This window comes from Poecilia formosa, unplaced genomic scaffold (genome assembly GCF_000485575.1).
Source record: "Poecilia formosa unplaced genomic scaffold, Poecilia_formosa-5.1.2 Scaffold3, whole genome shotgun sequence".
Classification (NCBI taxonomy): Eukaryota; Metazoa; Chordata; class Actinopteri; order Cyprinodontiformes; family Poeciliidae; genus Poecilia; species Poecilia formosa.
The window spans coordinates 81,426-107,490 of record NW_006799942.1 but is presented as its reverse complement, the minus strand read 5'-3'; the positions used below and the strand labels follow the sequence as shown (position 1 = coordinate 107,490).

The 26,065-nt window shown below is 39.6% G+C and overlaps 2 protein-coding genes across 2 annotated transcripts; both read right to left on the bottom strand.

Annotated features, from left to right (window-relative positions):
- Positions 1–1,221: 1,221 nt before the first annotated feature.
- pou4f3 (POU class 4 homeobox 3) lies at positions 1,222–4,240 on the bottom strand. The gene is made up of 2 exons (XM_007552837.2): positions 3,431–4,240; positions 1,222–3,082 (listed from the first exon to the last, which is right to left on the bottom strand). The coding sequence occupies exons 1-2, from the start codon at positions 3,818–3,820 to the stop codon at positions 2,165–2,167; spliced, it is 1,308 nt and encodes a 435-aa protein (XP_007552899.2). The 5' UTR covers positions 3,821–4,240; the 3' UTR covers positions 1,222–2,164.
- Positions 4,241–6,967: 2,727 nt separating this feature from the next.
- On the bottom strand, positions 6,968–25,970 carry rbm27 (RNA binding motif protein 27). The gene is made up of 21 exons (XM_007552825.2): positions 25,765–25,970; positions 23,735–23,853; positions 22,208–22,335; positions 21,967–22,046; positions 20,848–21,050; positions 20,139–20,447; positions 19,436–19,663; positions 18,447–18,638; positions 17,726–17,872; positions 17,379–17,532; positions 16,531–16,684; positions 16,201–16,425; positions 15,058–15,189; positions 14,545–14,661; positions 14,341–14,415; positions 14,041–14,217; positions 13,756–13,860; positions 10,817–11,044; positions 10,652–10,735; positions 10,451–10,570; positions 6,968–9,269 (listed from the first exon to the last, which is right to left on the bottom strand). The coding sequence occupies exons 1-21, from the start codon at positions 25,821–25,823 to the stop codon at positions 9,159–9,161; spliced, it is 3,147 nt and encodes a 1,048-aa protein (XP_007552887.1). The 5' UTR covers positions 25,824–25,970; the 3' UTR covers positions 6,968–9,158.
- Positions 25,971–26,065: the final 95 nt, after the last annotated feature.

The following is a 26,065-nucleotide window of genomic DNA, read 5'->3' as shown; positions in this document are numbered from 1 at the left end:
TAATAATAATAATAATAATAATAATAATAATAATAATAGCCTAAATGCATAGTGCTAAAAAGTGAATTAAAAGTAGGCTGGTAGTGCACATGCGCCCATAATTTAAATTTATTAAAAATAAGAAAATACAACGGTAAAACTTAAAAATACTTACATAACAAAAGCCTAATATTAATGAAGTAAAAGACAGAGAGAGAGAGAGAGAGAGCTCTCCCTGTTTCCTCGTCCAACCTGTGGTGCGTCTCAGGAGTTCCCATTCAAGCCTCTGCTCCCTGTTCGTCCACACTACTTGCTTTTATACACATATATAATTAATATTGCATCGTCATTACTTAATAATTTCAGTCCCAGCGCACGAGACAACCCGGTAACACGAGGGCATTCATAATTGAAGGTGCGCTAATTAGAGAGGAAGGGGTCCGGACGCGCACTTGTCGCTCCACGGTGTGAGAATCACTGTGAAAATCAAGGGCCCTCCCTGTGTTTATTTGTTCTGCTTGTATCATATACGACAAATTCATATTTAATGCCAGCAGAGTTTTAGGGTCTATAAATAATAGAGCCCCTAGAAACAACCCTCATTTTTTTCTTACACTGTAAACATTATTTATTTTCACTGAAAAAAGCGGAGTATTCACCAAAGTTCATTTCTCCTGAAGTAATGCCCAGTGGCCATATCACCATACAATTAAAATACTCACAGTTCGACACTGTATCATTTTTACATCGGATCATCTTGCTAATGGTCATTTAAAGAACAGCTAAATGGGATGAGGAGCAGAACTTCATCGTAAAATTAGAAAGGTTACTGATGTTAGCTGAGAGGGAATATTTTTGATTGGTTTTAATTTGTTTTATTATTATGTTTACCTAAGCACTAGTTAAACTTCGACCGGGATTACAAAAATCACTTACAGCAGCTTGTATTCTATTTATTCAACAGTAGGTCTGTAAATTATAGATTTTTACAGGAAAACATTAGTTATACGGCACTGATGGTGTAAAACTAAAATACTAACTCAGCATACCTAACACCTAACGTCAATTTTTTTTAACCTAGATAATTACAATACATATATAATCCATAGATTTTTCCCCCTCTTCTTTTCAGTGGCTAGTTTGGTGAGTTTACATGTTCAGACGGAAAAAAAGAAGTTTTTGCATCTTTTTTAAGTTGTATTTTTGTTTCAGCTGCTCTTTACTAAAATGTCTTTTGACAGGTAAAGTCACTCAGCTATGCTGTTATTTTAACAATAAACAATTTACAGTGTTTAATCTGCAGCTTATCTAATATGCCTTGTTGGAAGGCCTCGGGCCTGAGGATCAAAACCACCCATTCATTCAAGAAAACAATGAGAATAATAATAGTGAGAATTTTAGAAAATAATCAATAATTTATTCAGTTTAAATTTCACACTTCTTTTTTATTCCAAGTGAAATCAAGAGTGAGGAAAATAAATACTTGACAGGTGATAAAAGCCATATAATAAATATCTATACAGCTCACCTGTGATTCTGGAAAACATGTTCACATCAAAATACTAAAATATAGCAGCAGCCACATTGGTTGTGCTCCCTGTAACGACGGTGTCATTTCCATTTCTTAATAATTCAAGACGAACAGAGTGTTATAGCTTGTGATGAAGACTCACTTTTGTGCGTAAATCACGATCACTCACAGTTCACAAAGAGAGCGGCTTCATTCGAAGAATTTAGTGGTTAAAATGTGAAACCATGGAACATTTTTATCGCAAAGGCTCCACAGGTGAAGACATGATAGTGTTGGTATTTAAGGATATATGAAGTGGAGATCATAGAGTCTGTTTTGTTATTTGTTGTAAGGAAGAAAATAAAAACGTCCAGTTGGGCTCCAATGACAAGGAATATGATAGTTCAAAATAAATGTCCCTTCTCAGCGTGTGCAGACTACATTATCAATAACATCAAAAATCCCTTTAAAAGAAACAAATATGCCATCTCAACAGCAGAATCCGGAAAAGTGCAACAATGCAAAGTGAGTGACACAAAAATGGGTAAAGTCATTTCTGGAAACGATCCCAGAGATGCTGATAAATCCCTGTTTGTTAGGGCTACTCGGGTTATTATTAATCACTCAATCAAAAATGTAGTAGGCTATTTTATTCATGATGTTGGTGGGAAGAACTCAGTGCACCGCCGAGTACTTCATTCGCTTCTGTTTCTGCCGCTGATTGCAGAACCACACTCGAACCACGTTCTTTTTCAGGTCCAATTTCTCGGCGATGGCCGCGATTTTCTCCGACGAGGGCCGAGGCTGGATGGCGAAGTACGCCTCCAACGAGCGCTTCTCCGGCGCGGCGATGGACGTGCGCTTCCTTTTCCTCTCGCTGCCGTTGAAAAGGTCCGGCTTGCTGCTCTTCTCCCGGTGCGCAGCCTCGGCTTCTTCCAGCCAGGCCTGCAGGACCGGCTTGAGGGCGATCATGTTGTTGTGGGACAGGGTGAGGGACTCGAACCTGCAGATAGTGCTCTGGCTCAGCGACCCCACGCCTGGGATCTTGAGGTTGGCCAATGCTGCGCCGACGTCCGCCTGGGTCACTCCGAGCTTAATCCTGCGCTGCTTGAAGCGCTCCGCGAACGCTTCCAACTCCCGTGGATCGGACTCCACGTCGCTGACGCAGGCCATGCCTCCGTGCACGGACAGGGAGTGAGGATGGGCCATTGTGGCCATCGCCTGATGCAGCTGTCCCATGGTCTGCAGGTGGTGGTGCGGGTGCTGGTGGTGGTGCGCCGTCGCAGCCATCCCTGGGGGCTCTGGAGCGCCCATCCCGGTCACGGCCAGGCTGGTGGAAAGGTGATCCAGGAGGTCCCCAGCCTCCAGGGTCTGTCCCAGGTGGTGGTGGTGGTGGTGATGGTGGGAGATGGGCACGGTGGTGGAGGAGGACGAGGAGGCTGAGGTGCAGGGGACACTGCTCATGGTATGGTAAGTCACGTCTGGTTTGAACGGGTGGCTCTTGCCTTGAGAGACAATGCTGTCAGCAGCCGCCAGAGCTTCAGCCCGTGCCAGCAGGCTCTCATCAAAGCCTCCGAATATATTGCCCTGCAGCTGCAAGCAAGAGTGCGCATACTGGAGTCAGTGGGGAATTCTGTCAGGCAGCTCTCAGGATCTAAAAAACATTTTCCAAAGGCAAGCAGCGCCGAGGAGAGGAGAGAACCCCTCCTCAAAGCGCAGGTCATAAAAATTAATATGAAAGCAAGAGCATTGCTTGAATAGACATGTGGATGAAGGGGGGAAGGGGGGAGGAGGAGGAGAGAGGGAGAGAGAGAGAGAGAGAGAGAGAGAGAGAACAAAGTCCTGTCAAATCAACTTTACAGACATTTCCAGTGTGATATTTTTCCCTCTCCTCTCACGCAGCAGCGCTGGCCCTTCTCTCCCACCCTGACCCGAACGTACCTGCGGGGCCGGCAGACAGACTCTGCGCATGCCCTCCGAGCCTGAGTGCAGGCCGGGATATTTGGGCTCGTGCAGGGCCGGGTGCATGGAGAAGTGTTGCTTGCCGTTCATGGTCATCATCGTCATCCTCCCAGCAGGCCCCTCGCAAGCAGTGTGGCCCCGGACATGAAAAGAGCCGGGAGGAGCGGGCAGCCACGGGAGCCTCCTGTGCTCTCCGTCACCAGACTGAGGCTGTTCACAGCCAGGGCGCCTCCCGGCATCCTCCTCCTCCTCCTCCTCCTCCTCTTCCTCCTCCTCCTCCTCCCTCCCACCTGCTCCTTTGCTCAACTTACAGGTTGCAACCGTGTGGCCTGTGGACTCAAACATATTGGTGGTCAAAATCACTAACATTTTATTTCAAAAACTGTTTATAGACGAGAATATGAATATTTTGGTGACTTTTTTTCTGTTCATATACTGAACATCCTCTTCTGTCAGCATCTATCGGAAGAGGACGATGTAAAATTTGGCGAATCTAATACAGTCTAGTCATTTCAGCACCATGGACAGAGCAGAACAACCCGCGGACATCAAACCATTGATAGTTTCTCAATAAGTTAGAATATTATCAAATAGCTCATTTCTTTCAACAATTCAATTCAGTTAGTTAAAACCTATCATTAAATATTCATTTTACACAGAGATATAGTGCAATTTTTTCTTTCTGTTAATTTTAATGATTAAGGCTAACAGTTGCTGAAAGCCCAAACTTCAGTTCCAAAAGTTTTCAAAAAAGATTTTTTAACACTCTTTTGTCGGCCCCCTGAAAAGTTTTCCCATGTACTGTAACAATTCTTCCTCCGGATTCTTGAACCTCAATTTTCAAATAAAGTGAAAAAAAAAATAATAAAAAAAAATCATCTAAAAAGAGAATCTTGGACCACTGAGCAAGACTTCTTTTTCTTCTTGCCCCGATGTGACCCTCCAGTTGTTTTCTCTGGTTCAGGTATGGTTGGACACCTGAGAGGCTGCAGCTGCAGCTGCATCTGTCTGGGTCTTCAGGATGTCACTTATGAATCTCAACTAAAATGTTGTCTGGCCTTTGCTTCAAATCCTCTCAGGGCTGCAGTTTTATTCCTTGTTTTCCACTCAACTTAACATCAACATGCTGTGATACAACCCCTTATGAAAGCCAGCTTGTTTAGCAGTTACCTTGCATAGCCCACAGCTTCCATTCAGGCTTTCAGTGAATGTTTACTGGACAATTGTCATGTAAGCAGTTTTCTCCAGCGTAGGCTAAGGGTGGACAAACCCCACCTTAGGGCTGCGGTTGAACACCCCTTCAGCCATAGGTGTGTTGGCCTTGTTTCACCAATAATCATTAAAATTAACGAAAATAAGCCCACAAAACAACAGCAAAAAAATAAAATAAAATAAAACAAACAAAAAAATAAAATTTTTAGATGGCCTTGTACAGCAGGAATGGTGATTCCTTTGAAACCCCAGAGTTACATCCACTAACTTCAATGTATTTTATTAGGATTTTATGATAGCCCATCAAATAGTGGTAGATGAATAGGAAGAGGAAGGAAAATAATAAATGTTTTTTTTTTATAGTTTTTACAAGGCAAACTCTGGAAGGTGTGGTGTGTTTTTATACTCAGCCACCTATACTCATAAACCTCAAAAAATTCAGGATAAACAATGGCCTTCAAAGTCAACTGTTACAGGTTTCAAAAGACCTTAGACTGGTGCAGAGGTTCAACTTTCACTCTAAACATACAGCCAGGGCTGCATGGCGTGATATCAAATGTTAGAATGTCCCAGTCAAAGTCTAAACCTAAATATAACACAATAGTAAGACTTGAACATGTGTGTTTACAGACATTCATCCAAACTGACTGACTCAAAAAGTTCTGCCTCTATGTGCAAAGCAGTTTGCTTAATTACCCCACAGCTGTAAATGCAGCAAAGACTGTTCTAAAGAATTATTCACTCAAGATGGCTGAATAAAAAACACATTTTACACTTTTTGGATATTTTTATTTTGAAAAACCATCTTCCTAACAGTAATTGTTATGCAAACTGTAATAAACTGAAGAACATAAATGTTCATTGTTTAGACTGTGGTGCTGTGTAAGCCTGCACTTTAATGACAAGCCTTGACCCGATGGCCTTGGCCTGGCTCCTCTCGACGTGAATGCTCAGTTCTCTGGAGCTGCTGCTTTACCCGACTTCTCATGTGGCTGCCTGGTTAAAACTCAGAGACCCGGATGGACGGACCGAAAGAGGAGCCATGTGGACAGAGGCCGGGCTGATGACACATCGGGTCCATCTGATCCTGCCAGCCGCCTCTCCAGTTCCCCAGACTCTGAATAATTCAGCAGCATGGTGGCAGGCATCCATTACCATGGTGGCATCTTCTCATTCATTACGCAGATTAAAACAGGCAACCTTTTCTCACCATGCAAACATATTGCAGCCAAACATAAACCCAAACATACACATGCTTCAGAGAGGCACGGTTGTGACAGGGTTTGATAAAACTTTGGTTCTGACTGGAAAAACTCAGCTCTTGGTGCTGAAAATGCTACGTTTTGTCTGCCATAAAATCGATCTGTTTGCAAATGACTGGAACAGAGAAGGAATACAGTTTGACTTTATTCATGTGTGGCACAGCTCATTGAGGACATGCACATCATACCAATTCTTTTCAGTGTTTGGTAAATATTGCATCCCTGAGAAGTTACAGTCACTTTCTAAAAACATTTTATTAAACTGTAAAATGTCTGCATATCACATCTGCAAACTCTGGAGGTAGAGTTAAACAGAGAAGTTTTATCATTTGTTTCTTTTTAAAACTGTAGAGCCAGCTCCAGCTACTGCTAAACAGAGGTCATGGATCAGTTCGAATGCCATCATTTCTAAACTATAAGCTGCCACTTTTTTCACAGGCACTGTTGGGAAAGAGTAATTATGGTACATTTTCTATTTAAAAAGTAAAAAAATAAAAATAAAATATCTATGTAACTATATCATGGAGATGTGGGACTTACAGACAGCAGGTGTTCCTCCCCTTTTTTCCTTTTCAAAGTTAGTGCATGCAACTTATATTCAGACACTAACATTAATATTTAGGATGGTTTTACAATATAAAAAATATACTAAATATTACAAAACACCATGCTGCCCTATGCTGAAGATGTAATGGGTGTTTAAGAAGTGGTTCTACAGGTAAACATTAGTTCAGTGCTTCAGAGCAATGATAAATTCTCCAGCATTTTCAGTAAAAGCTTGATTTTGTAATAAAAAACTTGGAAGAATCTGTTCCATTTTTTCCTCACTTTCTGTAGATAGATTTTGAATAGAATGTCACTTTTTCTAATGTGTTTTAGCATTGAGGCTAAAACACATTAGAACTTCACCAATTTTATCAATCAGTTTAAAATATGTCTGACAAAGTAGAAGCACATCAATACTTGGGCGATGATGCTCAATTGAAGCATGGGAAGCAATAAAATAAAAAAAATACAATGAAGGAGACCACACATTATTTTAAAGGTAATGTTTTCTGGAATGCTTTTGCTTGCATCTTTTTTCTCCCCACAGCCAATATTCTCATCTTTTTGCTCAATTTTCTTTAACTTACTTTTTTCTTTTCCAAATCCAATGATTTATATTTCTTTTTTTTTATCATTTTACAAGCACCCCATTCCTTTGTCTTTATTGGCAAAAGCAAACATGCTAGTAAATTATAAATCCATTTATACAAATAAAATACATGAAGAAAATACACACACATCCTGCAAATATAAACAGTAACAAATCCAAAACTATTATCCAATAAACATTTTACATTTTGTACACTATTGGGTGATAGTAGCATTACAGAAGACTGTACAAAAACCGGGAGATGCTCAGAATCTGTTTACTCAAATGAGAGAAGACAAAAAAAAAAAATCCAAAATCACAACACTTAAACCTCTTTGTGTCAAAGTGAAATAAATGTTAAAGATCTAAAATGAAACAAATCAGGTTCTTATCAAACTTCACTGAGGCTGAAACGTGTTTAAAATAGTTTTGTAGCCTCCTAAGTTGTGCCACTGTTGTGGAGCTAATGTATTTACAAGCAGGCAAAATTATGTCTGCTAATAAGTTAATCTCACCTTTAGCTTGGCTTCATTCTGGATATGTTCAACTGAGTTGAGTTCTGATTATTGAAGTGTAAACAATTATCTGCTGAAGGGGCATTTAAAGTCATCTTGCTTTTATTTGAGCAAACTGAGCTCAGCCCATCCAGATAACTTTGGAACACAGTATGTTATAAAAAGGCAAAAACAGGGAGCAGAATCTTCAGTTGTCAAGCTTGCACACCTAAGCAGGTTTTGAACACTGACAATGTGAGGCAGCGCTGCACTCATGCAAATAAGTTAGGGTGTGCTGCGTGACTCAAGTGTCTTTCAAAAGTGTTTTAACAACTCAGAGCGGCTCTGAGAACTGGTTTAGAGCAAACGTTCTACTTAGATGAGGAGCAGAAGGAAACCAAACAGGGTGGACTGTTCAACACATAGGCAACATTATGCACTCATGCTTGACCTCTTCTACCTGATATACAATCCTGTCATTTGTGAGAAACAATAAAAATGGAAAAAAAAAAAAAAAAAATCCAAAGTTAACAGTAATTTCTCTTCAAAGCATTTACAAAATTTACAAAAGTAAATCACAAATCCTGTAAAAACTCAGCAATGAGCTGATAGTTTAAGGCAAAGAAATTACACACATATATATATTTTTAGAATAAAATCAAAATGTTCAGTTCTACATTCAAACACCTGTCTATGGATGTCACATTTTGGAAATAGGTGATCCGACCAGCTCAACAAGTGAGGATTTTCCACCCTCTCAATGTGTGGATGTGTTTTCACACAGAGTGGCACGGGAGCGAGTGAGAAAGAAAACTAAAGAGGGAAAAACGGGGGATATATGCTACAAATCTGTCAGTCGACACAGAAACTGTAATTTGTGAACACTGATCTGCTGCACCAGGATCCGTCAGTACCTGCACACTCTCTCTTACGGTTCTACAGAACCTGGATGTGCTGGGCGTGCCAAATCGAACATATGGAATCAAAAATACTTAAGATCTTTAACATTTTTTAGGGGGTAATTACTACCAGAAAAAAAAAAAAAAAACCACTGAGAGTAGAGTGAAATTGAAAACCATTCCAGGTACAACACAGTGCATCGATGTGGTGACAAAAAATAAAATAAACAGACCTCTCTCTGAAAGCAATAGAGAACTTTCTACTGGTGATGGAATGGCTGTCCCTGAACTGAGGGTGAGATTGTTTTGTTTCATCTTTTTTTTTTTCCTTACAAAAAACTGGTGAGAAAAAGCTTAAATACAGTATGTATAAAAATACCTATTCACAGTAGACACAAATGTTGTGCATTACTGATATTAATCATCTGATAAGCACACTACAACATACATAGATTTTTCTATCTATAAGAGCAAAACATTTATCACTCTCAGCAAAGTGAGATGTTGTTCATGTTTCATCGAGGGATACAAAAACTAATGACCCTCTAAGGTTTTTTTATTTGTTTTTCACAAAGAAAATATGTTTTCCTTTAACTCAAATCTAAAATTAATGTAAATAAAAAAAACTGTTTCCTTGTATGCAGGGCAAAAATAATAAAAAAGAACTGAATCCACTGGAGGGCATGCAGGGACACATCGGCCTCCTTATCGTCTCCAAGACCGGCTCTCATTCTCGTCGTCTTCATCGTCATCTTCCTCCTCTTCCTCGTCCTCCCTCCCCTCTTCGTTTCCTGGGAGATACGAGCTTGCTTCCTTCTGTTCAGATCAAAACACACCAAGTAAGCATCTTTATGTTGTTCTGGTTTTAACATATTTTAGAAATGTAGCATCTCACTTTGAGAGACACTTCACACAAACTGTAAAGTTTCAATCAAAGAACTTTACAGTTCTTTTGAGAACCTTATGTTCCTTTGCTTTGTAGATAAAGCAAAGGGACATTAAGAAAATGGCTTAAGGAAAGAACATAAGGAGGCATGGAAGGACACAAAAAAGTTACAAAAAATGAAAAACAACACATATGAAAGAAAGGAAAAAGGAAGAATGTACAAATGGAAACCAATGACTGAAAAAATATGTGCAGGTAAAGGAGGAAGGACACATGAAAGGATGGAATATGGACAGCAAGGATTAAAAGGAGGGGAGAGAGGAGGTGGACGGATGGAAGGAAAGACAAATGAGAAGGAAATGTGGGAACAAATTACAAAGAAATAAGAAAAAGAAAACATGACTGAAGGAGGGAAAGTAGAAAGGAAAACTGTAAGAAAGTGAAAAAGAAGGAGTAAAGATGGAGGATAACAAGTCATAAGGAAGAAAGGAATGACTGAAACACAGAAGGTCAGGAAAAACAAACAGAAGGATTAAAGGAAGGGTAGATGTAACATTCAGACTATGGGATAAAGACTGATTACAAATACAAATGTTTTTTTCTAAACTCATTCTCTGTTTTTCAACACTTGGTCCTGGAAAAGTCTTGAACCAAATTCTGTCTCAGACAAAAACGTGTCCATGGATTCTGGCCACGGCTCTGAGAGAAGACCAACTGCATGCAGACTGACGGAGATGTAGTGATAGCTAAATTAATCCTAAAAAACAAACCGAACCTCGGAAAAAAATAAATAAATAAATAGCCTTCTTAAAAAAGAGCCAAACACATTAAAGTGATACGGTAAAGAATCCACCCTTAAACAGCTAAAAGAAACCATAGTAGGAGGATTTCACCTGATTTTAATGCAGTTTTACTCAAGAGGCTGGAATGCTCTTAGCACAGAGAGGTTCCCCCTCTCTGGGAGCAGCAGTGAAAAATTCACAAGCACTAAAAACATCCAACTCTAACCTGTGAATATAACTAAAACTTCAGAAAAGTTCACCAACTTTTCTGAAAAAATGTGTCAAAGCCTAACGCTCGGACTGAACTGAGTGTGTGTGATGTGCCGTACCGCCTTCTCCTCGTCTTTAGTCTCTTCTGCCTCAGGTTCAGACGTAACAGACAATGACTTGGGCTTGTACCAGGAAATCTGCAGAACGCGACTTTTGAACTTAGCTCCCTGATTTGCTGCCTAGAATACAAAATACACTGATTATTTTCAAAAACATAAAAAGCACAAAGAATCTGGCCTTATTTGGAGCGTGCAGCTTACATTCTCTGCTTCGCTTCGCGACTTAAAGGTCATGATGACGGTGTTGGCATCTTGGTAGCGCAGTTCTTCAATTTCCCCAAATTTCTGAAAGCAAGAGACAAAGCTTAGCACAACAATTACAGACAATTCCTGTGGACAGTTCTGTGAAATTATGCAATTACACACCGTGAAATGAAGCATTAGCTCTTCCTTTTCCTCCTGCGCGACTCCTAAAATAGCGAGCGTTCTGGGCCTGTGGTCGACGACCATGCGGTTTACGACTCCACTGCGAGTCATCATCTCTCGGCTTCGGCTCCTGCCGCGGCCCGCGTGCATCGCCCCGGGATCCGGCGCCATCTTCCCTCGGCCTCTGCCTCGACCCGGTGGTGGGATGATGAGACCGAGTCGCTTCGCCTAAAGAAAAGAAAGAGACTGGTTGCTTATTTTCTTCAAGGCACAAAGTAACTAAATTGGGAAAAAAGCACGGTAATCGTATCAGATTAGTATTTTACTAAGTTATTAAACAGAGGTCATTTCTTTAAGTCATTTATTCATAAGCACTGTTTGTTAATCTTTTCCAACACCAGTAGCATGATTATGTTTAACAAATATCTCTCATTATTTACTTTCATTTCTGAAGAGGATCTGAAGACCCTACAATGATCGATTTGTGATCCCTAATTGGATCTTCACCCCAACATTTGCAAGTAATGTGTCAGAGAATATTCCTAAACAAACAGCATCATGAGGACCACAAAAAACAGCAGACAGATCAGGAATGAAACTGTAGAGGTTTAAACATGATTTTCCACTAGAGCCTTAAACATAGAGCCAGAGACACAATAGAAGGGGTTTGCTCAAAGAACACTGTGGTTAGAATGGCCTAGTTAAAGTTGTTGACTAAATAACATTAAGAATGTGTAGCTAAATAGCTCCAGGTCAGTCAGATTTGACTGCAAGTGTCTACACAAAGCAAAGCGACATGGGAAGAAATTTCTATTTCTGTCCAAACCTGATAGCAGCATGCCACACTTTTCAGAAACGTATGAATTATTTTCATTCCACTTCACAATTAAGCACTTATTTCACTTTGCACATGAAATTCAAATAAAATGCATTTAAGAAAAGGTTTAAGGGGTGTAAATACTTTTGGAAGGGCCTGTATGCGTTCTGCTCTCCCACTTCACCATTAGCTGTCCCTCCTCCATTTTTAACATGTCATCTCACTTCTTAACCACTCCACAACCTAACAGCCCGTCTCTTCTCCATTTGTTCCTGCCTCACTTCTGCCTTTAATTGTCATTCCACGATTTTCCGACACAGACCAGCAGCTCAAACTTTAATGAGACGGGTCCACATCAGTGTAAGGACTTGTGTCTGATTTGGCTTCGTTAGCGGCTGCTCCTCTGGGGTTGCTTAAGTGGCTGCGGTTTAATGTGCAGAAAGAGGTTTGGGCTTGGATGGATGAGGCGGGACGGGGGGCAGAGAATATGCATTTTTAACAACCAGGTAATTAAGGACTGTTGGGATGAAGCAAGGAAGAGGGACACAGGGTGTTGCAAACTAAAGCCAAGTTGATGATGTGCTGATTGAGGGACTAAACCCATTAGGGTCTGTATTTACAGTACATTTAGATGTACACTCACTGTGGATGGTCACAGTGGATGGTCTGGGAAAAGTGATCAAAGAGGAACCTGATAACACTAACATGAGTAAAAAGAAAACAATTTGTTGAAGTAAATACAAAGAATGTTCTGACTAATTGGTTATTGACCCCCTTTGATCCCGGCTTTGCAGACTCTTGGCATTTTTCACCCCACTTGTCTGAAACACTCTCTTGTTGTTTAACTGCTTATGCTTGTTTGTTTTAATATACACCAGAAAACCAAACACTAAAGCAGTGCAGCAATCAAAATTAATTCACGGGACTCAAGTGTGCAAAACTGTTAAAATATTTGAAATACAGACCTTTTTTAATGGGCGGACGTTGGGGCAATTTTGTTTTAGCTTTACATCATGCTATATCATCATTCTCTCATCAAACACCTACCCAGAGTGTCGCTTTGACTCATTCATGGGGATCCTTGAATCTCCCATGGCAACCATTTGGGGGTGTCTTAACGCCTGCTCCTATTTCCCTAAAGCTCTGCTTTGGAGCTTCAGCTCCCAACCACAGAACACCCCTCTCCCACTCAACTCCTCCAGACTAGTGGCAGCAGCAATTAGCAAACACCTGGTGGAACTGCATCTACTGAGCTCTGCTTTAAAACTGCGGTTGGAAAACTAAAAGCAGCCAACGAGCAGCTACAAGCTACCAACTGAAGGCTCGTTATATCAGCATATAGACTGACTGCATGACTTATTACTTCTTGTTACACCAGGATCACTCCAAATACAGACATATTTTTCCCCCTGTGGCTAGTTTATTCAAATCAGAAAGATGATGAAAATCAATGTTGCACCCTATTGTTGCTGTATTATGCAATCTGTTTTGTGCTCCTGTAGAAGTTTTTCTGTTGCTTTTCTTATTTACGTAAAAAAATAATTCGATCATGTAGATTTTTGGTTTACGTCTCAATACTGGGATGCTGCAGCATCACACCTTCAGTCTCATACTGATCCAACAGCTTTCTCTCTCTTTCCCCAAAGGTTTTAACTGAACCCACATTACCGACTCAAATGATGTCTTTCTCACATGCACAAGCCAAACTATTATGTCTGACAGAAGCTGAGGAGCTCAATAAAGACCAAGCCATCTCTTGTATTTATTTTGTGTTAGGATTTTGCTTTATATATTTACTTTTGTTGCATATTTATGCATGTGTGGGAGAGAAAAGTAAAAAAAAAAAAGTAATCTTATCAGTAAACTTCCTCTCTGACATTTCTCAGAATCACATCCTCAAATTCAGCTTGCGGAAACCAAAAACATCTGATGTTGTCTGTGTGTGTTTGTGGTCCCTGTTTGGGGAACCTTCAGATATATGGGGCAACACTCAGATTGTTCAGATTAGTATTAATGAATTTTAATTTTTACTCCTTTAGGGTTGATTTATATCAACAAATTAAGCATTGAAATGTACTTTTAGGACTGTGTTTAGAAAATGATGTCAGTGTAATTTTTGTACCTCCACCCGTAGCTCCACAAGTTTTCTCTTAAGGTCTGTTGTGTCTTCTCCAGAGCTAATTTTTTTATGAAAGTCTAATTCAGCATCGAGCAGCTCCTTCTGGGCCTGAGAAGAAAACCAAGACATATAAAAACACCCTGATTATCTGGTCGTTTACTCCATAAAGTAAATCAACGGAAGAAAAAGAAAAGAGATTTTAAGGATTACCAAAGTACCACTACTTATTTAGTAGAGCTTAAAACTTAAAAATATTTGTACAGCATAGACATGTATTTCTAAACTTACATCAGTTTTAGTCTTAGGTTGGCTGTGGTTGGTTTTGCCACTTGAGACCTGAGAGGTGGGGTTCATTTCATTCTGCAGCTGGGTAATCTTCTCTGTTAGCTCCTTGAGGGTTTTCATGATGTTGGCCCGCTCCTCGGGCTTCATCGCTCGGTTTTTCTCCAAGCGGTTGATCAAAGCCTTAAGGAGAAGCAGTAAGAGGAAAATGAATTGAAAGCAATCAAGAACACAAGGCAAGAGAAAACCTTAGAGCAAAGGTCGTGTCAAAACTCAGTGGAGAGAAAACAAAAGAGGGCATGTTACTTTCTGACACTCGATCTGCGTCTTCAGCATCTCCTGTTTCTTTTTCCTCATGTCTTGCTGGAGTTTCATCGCCTCCTACAACAGAAAACAAGCCCTTAGCACACTACTAGCTATCAGTAAAAAAATATTTCACAAACAAAATACTCGATCTTTTGCATCTATTCTGGAATATGTTAGCAAATAAAAAATATTTATGCTACTTACTTGCTTCTTTTTAATAGCTTCCTGCACTTCCAGGACTTTTCCAGTTTTCCCAAGGCTCTTTGAGGAGGATTTGGCAGCTGTAGGTGTGTAGGGGCCTTTCTGGGTGTTTGGTGCCACCTGCATGTCACAAGAAGAAGAGGAAAAAGAAACAGAACCATGTAGGTCATCACCACAGGAATACACACGGCTGTAAACTTTACGTCACAGTAGAAAGGCATTCCCTGGAACCACCAGCTTGGAACGCAATCCTAAAAAATGGCTCGCAAGGAGCTTAATGAAGCTTAAAATTGTGCAGAAGATGACATGTTCTAAAAATATTAAAGACATAAAAACTTTTTAATTTAGCTCCTTGAGGGTTTACATGCAAAGCTTCATGATGTCTGATGTCCAGAGTACCACTGTGGCTCAGTACAACCATTTAAAGCTGCATCATTAGTTAAATTATATATCTTTACACAAAAAAAACATCAGCAAACTTATTTTTGTAAACAGATGAGGAGAATAAAGGCGTACAGTGAGAGCGTCAGAGTTTGGATTCATGCCGTTCGTCTTTGTTGCGATTGTGGTTCCAGGTGCTGCATTCAGGTGATGCTTGGGTACAGTCTTGTTCAGCACATAGGCACCTGGACTGTGTTGTTTAATCCCCTGCAGAAACATTAAGAAAAAGGCAAAAAAAAGAAAGAAAGAAAATTAAAAATGTTGAGAAATTCAAAGAGAAATCAACTGGCGACCTGAAATTGGATGACTATTAGCTTGACCAGCAGAGTTTGCTGAGGTTTTCTTGACTGTTTGCAAACTGAAATCTGTGACAGTTTTCTGTGGGCAGATATGAACTGTCTATCAGAGAAAGAAGCATTTGTACACTTTCCTGAGTTGAAGAATCAGAAGTCTTTGACATGGAAGTTGTTTCTAAGGTAAGAAGACTTACGACATTTTCAGTATGAGTGTCATTCTTAAAAATAATTATACCGAGGCTTCAGCGTTGGCGCCACTCTGCCTTGCTGCAGCTTTTCTCAAAACAGCACCATCAGAAAATCAATAGCATTTAAAGCTTCACTTTGAAATGTTATGAAGCGTTTCATTGTTCCAGTCTGCAATGTTTTGCAAAGTACACGTGCATGTTGGCCAACGTGTGTGTGCATACATATAAAGGCATTTCTGGAAAAAAATGTTTAACTCAGTTTAACAAAGAACCTCGTTGTACTTTGGCTGCATAAGTGATGCTAAACATCAAATGTATGATCATTTGACCAAATCAGCAGCAGGTTAAAATAACATAGCCTGAATTTTTAATTTCCACTGCCAGGAGTTCGGCTTCATTTGCTGAACTGTTTTGGCTTTATTTGGCCGCCAGGTGTCGCTGTTTTTAAACAGGCCTAAGAACAAAACATGAGACTCTTTTCCAGCACATAAATGTTTCTTCAGCAAGTGAAAAAAAAAAAAAAAAAAACATTTCAACCTCGGTCTGTTAGGGATCATCCTGGAAATGTTGGCCATCTTTTGGAAATCTCAGACCAACAGTAGGAATCTTCACACAGACTGCTGTTTATGGCAGAACTTTAGCTGTATAAACATCTATTTTGTACATAAGGCTCTGTGTCTCTCCTTTTGAGATGAAGGTTTTTTTATTCTTTAGTGTTAGCTCTTTAAGCTAACCTTATGCATGTTGCTGTGCGGCAGGCCTTGGCCTGGCACCGACCCGATCCCCTGGCTCCCTGAGGTGGGCTCCTGACCAGCGGTGTTGGTGCTGGGCTCCCGGTGCCAGTACACACGGATGAAGCGGTTGTTGAGGACGGCCTCGATGCTGGATATGGCCCGTCTGGCCTCTTCGTTCTTTGTGTACTGGATCAGAGCGGCTTCTGGGTCGCCGCCAAACACAACCTGGGGAGAGAGTGAAAGTGAACTGGTCAGCAGGACATAAAGTTCTCTATTGCTCTAATCTTTATCACTTTTCATCCGCTTTATTGCATCCAATAAATACTGCACCTGTATATTGACGATGGTTCCAAACTTGCTGAAATGCTCGTTGAGCTTGGTGATGTTATTCAGCTCCCGTGGGATCTTGCGCACCTCCAGCTTCGTGTTCACGTAGTGGTTTCTCTTTGGAAAAATATTCTTACCTTGACCAGCAAAATCTGGCCTGAAACAACAGAAAAATTGCAACATATACAGTGACATTAATTTTAGAAATAACTTGGTTTTAGAGCTGACTTTTTGACCAAAAGAACAAATATACCTCAAGAAAATTTAAAAAGATAAAAAAACTCATTGTAGACAGATTGTATGTATTAGTTTTCTCTCTTTTCTGTTCCAAATTCATTAATTACACAGAAATGTATTTTATATTTAACAGTGAAGAATGACGTAGTTTAAAATAAGATTAAAATCAAGATTACAGTTTACGCTCTATAATAAAGTTATAATATACATCAAAGTGCAGCATCTGCAATTAAATACTAGAAGTACATTCATGTGAAAAAACATGGATATCCTATGACAGCATGTTTGTTTTTCTAACATATTTAACATCCATATGATCCAATGCAATATTCAAGAAATAAAAACAACAATAACTAGGAATTCAAACTAATGAGAAAACCTTTTACAATGTTTGATTTATGCTTTAGACTTTACAAACACTATGATTAAATTGTCCGAGGTTTTCATAAGGAAAGATGTAGCAGCTTTGTGCCTGATAAGTAATTTTAAGAATCTTAAAAATTTTATTTTTTTTAAATAAACCTTTCCTATGTAGGGAAAATATGGCTTCTGTGTTTATCTTATTCTGTTATTCTATATTTTCTTCATGTTTGCGTGAATCTGTGACTCCTTACTTCTCCATCCAGGGTTTCTTAGCTGCTGGACCATCGGCTAAACTGGCTCCCATCGTCCTCTTCCTGCTGTCCTGTTCAGTGTTGAAGCGAGACACATTGTTTCCAGGAGAGTTGGATGCAGATGCTGGCTCTGTTTGGATCACTATGTTGGCAGCTAGAAGAGGAAATAGAAAGACAAAACATGCTTTTTAGTTAAAAAGTGATAAATCAAAAGATGTCATATTGACTGCATTTCATCTTTATTGTGTTGGAGACACAGTAATAATGTTTTAGGATTTATGTGGACGGCGTGGAATAAACTTGATTTTCTGAAGACTGGGTCATCTGGTACAGACCACAGCTGTTACCTCTGGATCCTTGTCCTTCGCTGGAGGTGAGGCCGATGAGGTTGGAGCGTTGGGTCTGGACTCGGGGAATAAACTGCCGATAAGTATTACGACCCGCAGCCGTCAGTCCTGGAGATTCTGGGTTGTAGCCTTCCGGATCATAGTTATCTAAAAAGAGATAAACATGAACTTACAAAATGGAAGTAATGAAGATTAAAATATTTTATTTACTAAAACCTAAAGTAAAGCTGGAGCTTCCATATATGCCCAAGTTCTTAAGAAACACCTACATATAAAACAAGAGAAAAGTATTTATAGCAAAATGCTAAAGATTATTAGTGTGAGCTGCAGCTTCATGTGGTAGAATTAAAACAAGAGATCTGAAAGCAAATGAGTTCAACTGGAACAGAAAAAAATATATTTTATACAACTATCAAGAATCTGAATTATGGAAGCTGCAAACTGTCACATTAGAAATACTTGTCTTTAAGATTAATAAACACCACCACCTAATGGCCAGCAAGGGATACTGCAACACTCAAAGACCATGCAAAGAAGCTCATCCACAATATAATTAAATAACCAAAATCCCCATAGTGTGTAAAACATCACTTAGTCAGCAGAAAAACCTACTGTGTGAACAGAAAAGTCAATATAAAGAAAATGAAGAGAAATAAAGAACAGAAACTGAAACAAAAAGCCACATGGTCCCAATCTGAATAGGAAAAGCATTTCTGCTTACATTCAGACTGGACATATTGGGGCCGCAGAGACACAGATGAGGACGAGGAAGGAGGCTGAGGAGGAGCAGGAGGAGGAGGAGGAGGAAGAGTAGATGGGAGCCCCACTCCAGGTGGTCCAATGGGGGGAGAAGAAGTGATTGCAGATTGATGGTTGGGGGTATCGATCCCACTGGTAGCTATCAGTGGGGGTCCTGGGGAGACAAAGGTCCAATCCAATGTCTCAGATGTATCACATGTACAACAGTGTATGAGGTTGTTTTCTACACTGAAAAATTAATTCACTCTATACAAAAACCAAGAAATATTGGCATTCCAGTAGTTTTTACATAAAATTTACACAGACAAATGGAAAAACATCTATAGAAATATGAGGTATAATCTCTTTAAAGTTTTAAAAGATTCCTAACTATTTGGGCCAAAACCTAAAGAGTAGAAGACCCATGAAAAGTAGCAACCACAACCAATAAGTGAGAGCATAGAGTTACCCAAAAATCTATCAGAAATCAGAAAAGTCTAAAAGATTTTGTTCACATCTTGGCTCCAACATTCATCCTGAGGACATACTATTATTTATACATAAGACCAAATTCCAGACATTTCCAGACTCTTCCAAACTGAGTAGAAACCCTGGAATAATAACGTAGATCAAGTGACTGAATGCATCTGAGACAATAAGGAAACATCCACAGAGTTTCCCATAGTGGACCCTCAGCTGACAGCACACACCGACATGTGACTAAAGTTTATTTACACGTGAAGCTGCTAACTGCATTGAGTGTAACTTCAGGTGTTAAGAGGCATTTTAGGCTCATCAAATTACTACAACTGAATTCTGATGAGCCAGGATGATTAGTTATACCAGGGTAGAGAGAGCAATGGGGTAAACACAAAGAAACTGTTTTTAGAAGACACATGATAAAAAAAAAAAGAAATGTCAAAGGAGGAGACAAAAAAAAATAGATACAAAATAAGTGTCACAAAAACTCACCTGTCATTGGGAAGACACCTGGTGGTGGTGGCTGGGCGTAGGGGGGCATCGCTGGCATCCTGAGTGAGGGGGGCGGCTCAGTGATGGGGGGCATGGGCATGCCGGCAGGAGGCATGACGGGAGGAGGCGGAAAAGGAATCATTTTGGGCAGGGTGACGTCATCAACGATGAGAGGGTCGCTGCCGTGGTCGAAGGGACACATGTCACCAAGGACGCAGAATCCTTTCTCTGTTTGAGCAAAACAGACACAAAAACATAAGTCAATCCCAACAGGTTCAGTTCCAAATTTAAAATCCACCACAAGAGCATCAACACTGACCAAGGTGACTAAACAAAAAGCAAATGCTGAGGACAAAAGGTAGGTTAACACATCCAGTGTGCGTTTACCCCACAGCCTCATTAAAGCAGCAGGTCTCCAGTGGCTGTTTGAGCGCTGTGACAGCAGAGAGCTGCAGGGACGGAGGGTTAAGTTTAAACTCCCCTGTGTGTGCAGAGAAGGCCTAGCGCTGTGCTACCACCCACTGGGGACAAAGGACAGTGCGCTAAACAGTGGTCATTAGTAAAGAGACTCAACAAGGGCCTGAACCCTTGAGGGAAAGTGAAACGCCAGCTTTATACTAACCCTAATACAGCTAAACTTTTCTAAGTAAGACCTTCAACTGTGCTTCCCCTTTTTTTACAAAAACATAAACTCAGCTCCTACCATCATAGTCCCTGCATCGCTGCTTGAGCGGAGTATTCTTGCCACCAAAGGGCTTTCCAACGCCATCTTGCCGCTGAGCGATGTAGTAGCTGGACCAGCTGTCTGTAGTGCTGTCGGGCAGGTGAGCCGGAGTCACGACAGGAACCCCTCCGACTCCAGCAGACGAGGTAGCAGAGGAGAAGGGATGCGGATGCGGAGGGGTGGGAAGGGGCAACAGAGGCGGTGGATGCTGCTGCTGGGGGCCGGATGTTTGTGAAGTGTTGTATCCATCATTGTCCTTTCTTTCCACCTCAAACTTTGACTTGAAATCTGTTAAAAACAAGAAGAAACATTTGAAAAATCTATTGATAAACCTAATCTAAGACTGAAGAGTTTAAAGTGCCATTTTAAAAACAGCAACTTCTCGTAATGCACAAGCTTAACCTTGTGGGTAATTTATCCAATTCCAGCCCATGTTATGGAATCCCCAGTGATGTGACTGCAAAGTTGTCCACATTGTCCTGTTAAGTCTCGACAACGCAACTAAAAACAATACAATCCGCTACATTCGATCTTCTCTAAACAGTCCAAACCAGCTCAGCTCCAGGATGCTCCTGGCAGCTCTTCTACATCACTGATGCACAGTTAAAGAGCTGCTGCACACCTGGGTCTGGTCCCCTGTGACTTTATCTGGGCTTGTGTGGGAACACTGGCTCTGTTCCTCTCTCACCTCTGCCTCCTCTGTGCTCCCGGTCCCTGCTCTTCCCTCGGCTGCCGCTCCTGCTCCGGCTGCGGCTCCGGCTGTAGCTCCTCCCCCGGGGGCTGCCTCTGCGCCGCTCGTGGCGCTCTCGCTCGCGGTGGGCTTCGCCGGCTTTGCTGTGCCGCTCGAAGTCTCGGCGTTTGCGCTCATCTCGCCTCCTGTCTTCGCGGCTCCTGCAGGGTTTATTAGAGGGAATGTGTTTGAATGAAACAGCTAGCTGAGCAATTTGCCAAAAGGAAAGACTTTTGATAAAAGTCTTAATACCTTTATCAAAACGGGCTGAAGGGGCATTTGGTAACACTTTATTTGAAGGGGGTTGAATAAGACTGACATGACACTTTCATAAACATAACATAACACCTGTCATGAACATGAACAAGCCTTCATGAATATTTATGACTGTTGTCATAAAGCGTCATTCGTCATTACTGTTTAAACTTTACCTTTAATAACATAAAGTTACCTAATTTTTGAAGTGCAATCAGTAATACTTTTATAACAAATTAATATCAGTAATGATTTCTTGGTTAATGTCAAGTTGTCATAACAAAGACATTTTGAATAATGTCAACTGTGTATTAAAAGTGTCATAATTTACCGAATGACGCTTTATGACAACAGTCATAAATATTCATGAAGGCTTGTTCATGTTCATGACATGTGTTATGTCATGTTTATGACAGGTCATGTCAGTCTTATTCAACCCCCTTCAAATAAAGTGTTACCGGGCATTTCAATAAATTACAATGTCATCCTTCCATCTAAGATTAATCTGTTCTTGGTCTCAATCCAGTTAAAATGTTTCAATTTAGTATTCACTTCTTAAAACTTTATTTTCAGAAATGAAAACTTTAAGGGAGGTTTATATATATGTAAAAGTCACAATAGGGATTTCTACTACAGAAATGTGTTATTTAGGCCTGTTGCAAAGGGGGCTACAGGGGGCAACCAGGCATTTATGTCAAAGAGACTGTCAATATGTTTGCAGATGTTAAGTACAATAAGACACCTCTCTACAGCCATCAGGCTCTTAAGTAGCCATAGAAATATAACAACATATGAAGAATACAGTTGAAGCCACAGCCTTGCCTGGATTCGTTGAAGTCAGCGCGGTTTCTCAGGGGACTTCTCCTGCGTCTGTTTTCTCTCTCTTCCTCTGGAGTTTCAGCCTTCAGGGAAACAATGATTATGTTACACAGGAAGAGATTTCAAAAGATCAACATTTCAAATATAAATCTGTTTTGATGTAAATATTAAAAAGAAAAGGTTGCTTTCTCTTTATAGCTCTTTAAACTCATCTTGGAAATGTGTCCTTGTCCACTGTTCTTACCTCAACAACATCAACCTTGAGAGTCGCTGGTTTCACCTCCTCTTTTGGACCCTCCTTGGCAGCAGGGTTCCCCAGGTAGCTCTTCGTCGTCAATGACTCAAAAAGTTTATCTACAAATCCTACGGTTTCTAGACAAGCAAAATTAAAGCAATGGACATGTTTTTATTTTGTTAGATGTGTGGCTTGTTTTATAGTTGGACTGAATAATACTCTTCATTGATGATATGCCTATTGTCTTGTTAGAAACCATTCATTTTATTCTATGCTTTCTATGTTTAGCCCAGTATAGCCCAGTATAATACATTACAGTGTCATATAGTACAAAAACAATGTGAATATGTAAATACATGAAGTACAACTAATACAAAAAAATCCTAGATGTTTTTCAACCACTAGAGAAGCAATAGGTGAATATCTGTAATGTTATACGATATAAACAAACTCAAATATATTATTTTTGTTTTTACCATTTGTGATGCAGTAAATAAATTTGTCTTATATGTTCTCAAAGAACAAAACAACTAGCATCAATTAGCAAACTTCAGCATACTTTCTGAAAATAATAGTGTTTGGATATAACAAGTCATTGTTACATGTGAGTGATACAAAAAAAAAAAAAGAAAGTAAAATCAAACATTTACAGCACTGTCTCCCTCTAGAGGCCATAGGGGAGATAAGCTAACTCAGCTTGGAAACGTTATGGTTTATTTACATGATGCCATTTTGAAGCATGCAAATTTCTCGCTCCCTGAACAGCTAAGTTTGACTATCCATTACTGACGCAAATTACTTTTATCATTTCTTACAAGGGTTACTACAAATCACTCTGGAGATAATCTGAAACAATGCTGTGTTTAATATGTAACCCATTTAACCTTGTGAGATAGAACTTTTTCAAATACTAATTTTGCATGAGGTGGGTAAAAATATTTGAGTTTTTTAGTGTAAATCACTTGACATGTCTTTCTGGATGAGCAAATTTATCAAAACTCTCCCAAGCAATATGTTGGAATTATTATTTTTTTAAATAACCCACATTTTCAAAGTGACCCAAATATATTTAGCCATGTGGTGGCTAAATAAGTGAAATTTTCCTTTGATTGGAAGGTCAAATAAGGGAAACTCTTATTTCTCTGCCTGTCTGTCAAATGCATCAAAACATGAGAACTTTCACTTCTTTAGTCCATAAACGCAACAAATTGCAGATTCTATGATGTCATTTTAGCTTTAAGTTAATTTTGTGTTTTATGGAAAACTAATACCTCTGAAAAGGGAGCATGCCATTCTTTTATAATCAACATTTAATTGATTATACATCAGTCACTACTTGATGTGTACTTGATCAACTACAAACAGACCCAAACAGAGCAGGGGATAACAAGGGATGCAAGACTAAACTAATTGTTTTTAGGTTTTTTATTTCCTCCCATTTCAGCTAACCGAGAAAGCAACACACATTTTTTAAACAGCAAAAGGAGGTCTCTCTGCGTCCAATCAGCTAACTTAAGTTTTATGCAAACTTCTTACCCTTTTGTAAGAAGACATCAAGCTGGTCAGCACAAAGCGCTTTCAGCTCCTTCTCTGGTTTGTCTTTCTTCACAAGAGCCACTACATAGTTGGCCAATGCAGCAGGATCAGCATCACATCTGCAAGTCAGAAGGGATGTAATTTTTATTCAAAAAGTCTAAAAATGCTCGTGTGCTGTTTTTCCATTGTATTTTCCAGGAGTAAGGGTTAAGGGGTTAACAAGATTACACTTTAAAACAGTTTAAAGAAAGGGTCCAAAATACACTCCACCTACACATCAAGTACAAACAGACCCAAAGCATCTTGACTCACAGCTGTTTAGTTTAAACTTTCCAAACTCACACAAAAAACTGTTGGCCAACACACTAAAACAAATATTAAGAACCATCAGTGTTTCCATGAACCCCAAAGCATCAAACCAAAAACAACTTGATGTTTTTTTTTTTCTGTTATCCTTACAGGTAAAAAAAAAACTGCTTAAAAAAAACCAAATACATTTTTGTTTCTTTTCAGATCATTTTTGACATCAAAATTGTTAAGCATAACTTATTTTAGAGTCATGTACAGTCACCTGTAAATCTAAATTAATGGGCAATTAATTTACATTAATTATTAATTGTTCACTTCTTTCTCAATTCAGAATCCAACAACTAAAAACATACTGAATGCCCCCCTTCAATTTAAATGTTGTTTTCTTTTTTTAAATACATATGAAGCTCCTTTAAAAGGTATTTATCTGTATGGTGTACCGCTGCAGCAACATTTTCAAGTCATATGTAAGAACACTTCATTGAATTAACAAAGATTAAAGACAAATGTAGAAACGATTTATGGAGAGGAGTAGGACTGTGAGATCTGAATTTCATTATCAAAGAATTTCAGCTCAAGTCACAAATTTCATTGCAATTTTAATTATTGCAATATTGCAAATAAAAAAGAACTGATTTGAAACAACATGTATACGGCCATATATAATATCAGTTATTCATACTTTCCAACTTTTATGCCAGTCATGTATTTGGTCAGCTGGATGAACTTTTACTCCGTTTTGAGACCACATCTGATAAAGATGTTAGAGATCAAGATATTAAAGCTCAAGAGCAGAGGTGCAAATATTGTGGGAATGGAAAAAACCGAGTTAGTTCGTTTAACAGCTGATTAGCTCTGATTCCTCTTGTGATACCATTGACTCAAGTAAACACAAGCAGAAGTAGTTGCTTTCTTCAATGCACTTTTTTTTAGAAACAATTATGTTGTGAAATGCATATGTAAAAATCCATACTTCGTTAACCAGATGGATTTTTATCGTAAGTGAACGTTTGTAGCAGGAAGCAACACAGATCACTGGGCAAAGACTTTGAAAAACCATTGTACTTAATCATAAAATTCAACGCAAACAACTTGAAAACATTCGGGACGCCACAGAACTATGATCAAGCTACAAGTGAATGAAGGTCGCAGATTCACAATTTTATATTCATCACCACTGACTTCCAATTATTCAAATTTTTAGAAACATCCGTTTCCATAGAGACATTAAAAAAAAACATCAAACCGTAGCAATGGTGACTAAAGTGCCCAACTAGGTTCATTTCGTTTCTAAAAACCCTTAAAACGTCTGCGTACATACAAACACATAACACTCGATTGTGTAACTATGGTAACTCAAAAAGTCAAGTTACTAGCTAAAAGCGGACTGCAGCTAGCTTGTACTGCAGCCACAAGTAGAAAAATAACCACGAGTTATATGTCTTGTCTTGAAGCTTAATAATATCCTACAGAGTCGTGATAAAGATACAGTTTGTGCTCCAAATCTAACACCAAATTATTACAAAATGTTAGTGAAAAACATATACAATTAACCCAAATGAGGCACGCTAAACGTGGATTTCCTGAGCTAAGTGAGCAAGGATTACAGCTGCTCTCTTCCTCCAAAGGCCCTGATTATAGCACGGCTCCAATGTTGCCCTGGTCAGGCTCGCCAGCTAACGTAGCATGCGAGCTAAATGTCATTTCAATTCAATACTCACATCGGCTCCAGGAGTTTTGCCAGCCACGACTTGAAAGCTTCCACATTTTCTATGATCATTGTGAAAAATACTTTAATACTGCCTATAAATAGAAAGTGTGCTTCGTCAACCCTACTTTCATCGTCTATAAATTTATAAGCTTTTAGGCCTTCTGTCTTCTCTACTGGCAGGTCGCACGCACTGTTTTACGGCATGGCAACACGAGTCGAGTTGTCGTAACGTAGGCCTGACGAGGGACGTTGTAATATTTAATATAGAAACGTCGATTTGAAAATGTTGATTAAATATTAACACAAGCATA

Bases quoted from the DNA above. Each gene is read 5' to 3' on its own strand.
- pou4f3 (XM_007552837.2), bottom strand. From the start codon at position 3,820: ATGTTAGTGATTTTGACCACCAATATGTTTGAGTCCACAGGCCACACG. The intron at 3,083-3,430 runs GTACGTTCGGGT...TCTTGCTTGCAG, and splicing joins TCTGTCTGCCGGCCCCGCAG to CTGCAGGGCAATATATTCGG.
- rbm27 (XM_007552825.2), bottom strand. From the start codon at position 25,823: ATGATCATAGAAAATGTGGAAGCTTTCAAGTCGTGGCTGGCAAAACTC. The intron at 20,448-20,847 runs GTGAGAGAGGAA...TGTTTTTAACAG, and splicing joins GGAGCACAGAGGAGGCAGAG to ATTTCAAGTCAAAGTTTGAG. The intron at 11,045-13,755 runs GTACAAAAATTA...TCTTTTCTTTAG, and splicing joins TTGTGGAGCTACGGGTGGAG to GCGAAGCGACTCGGTCTCAT.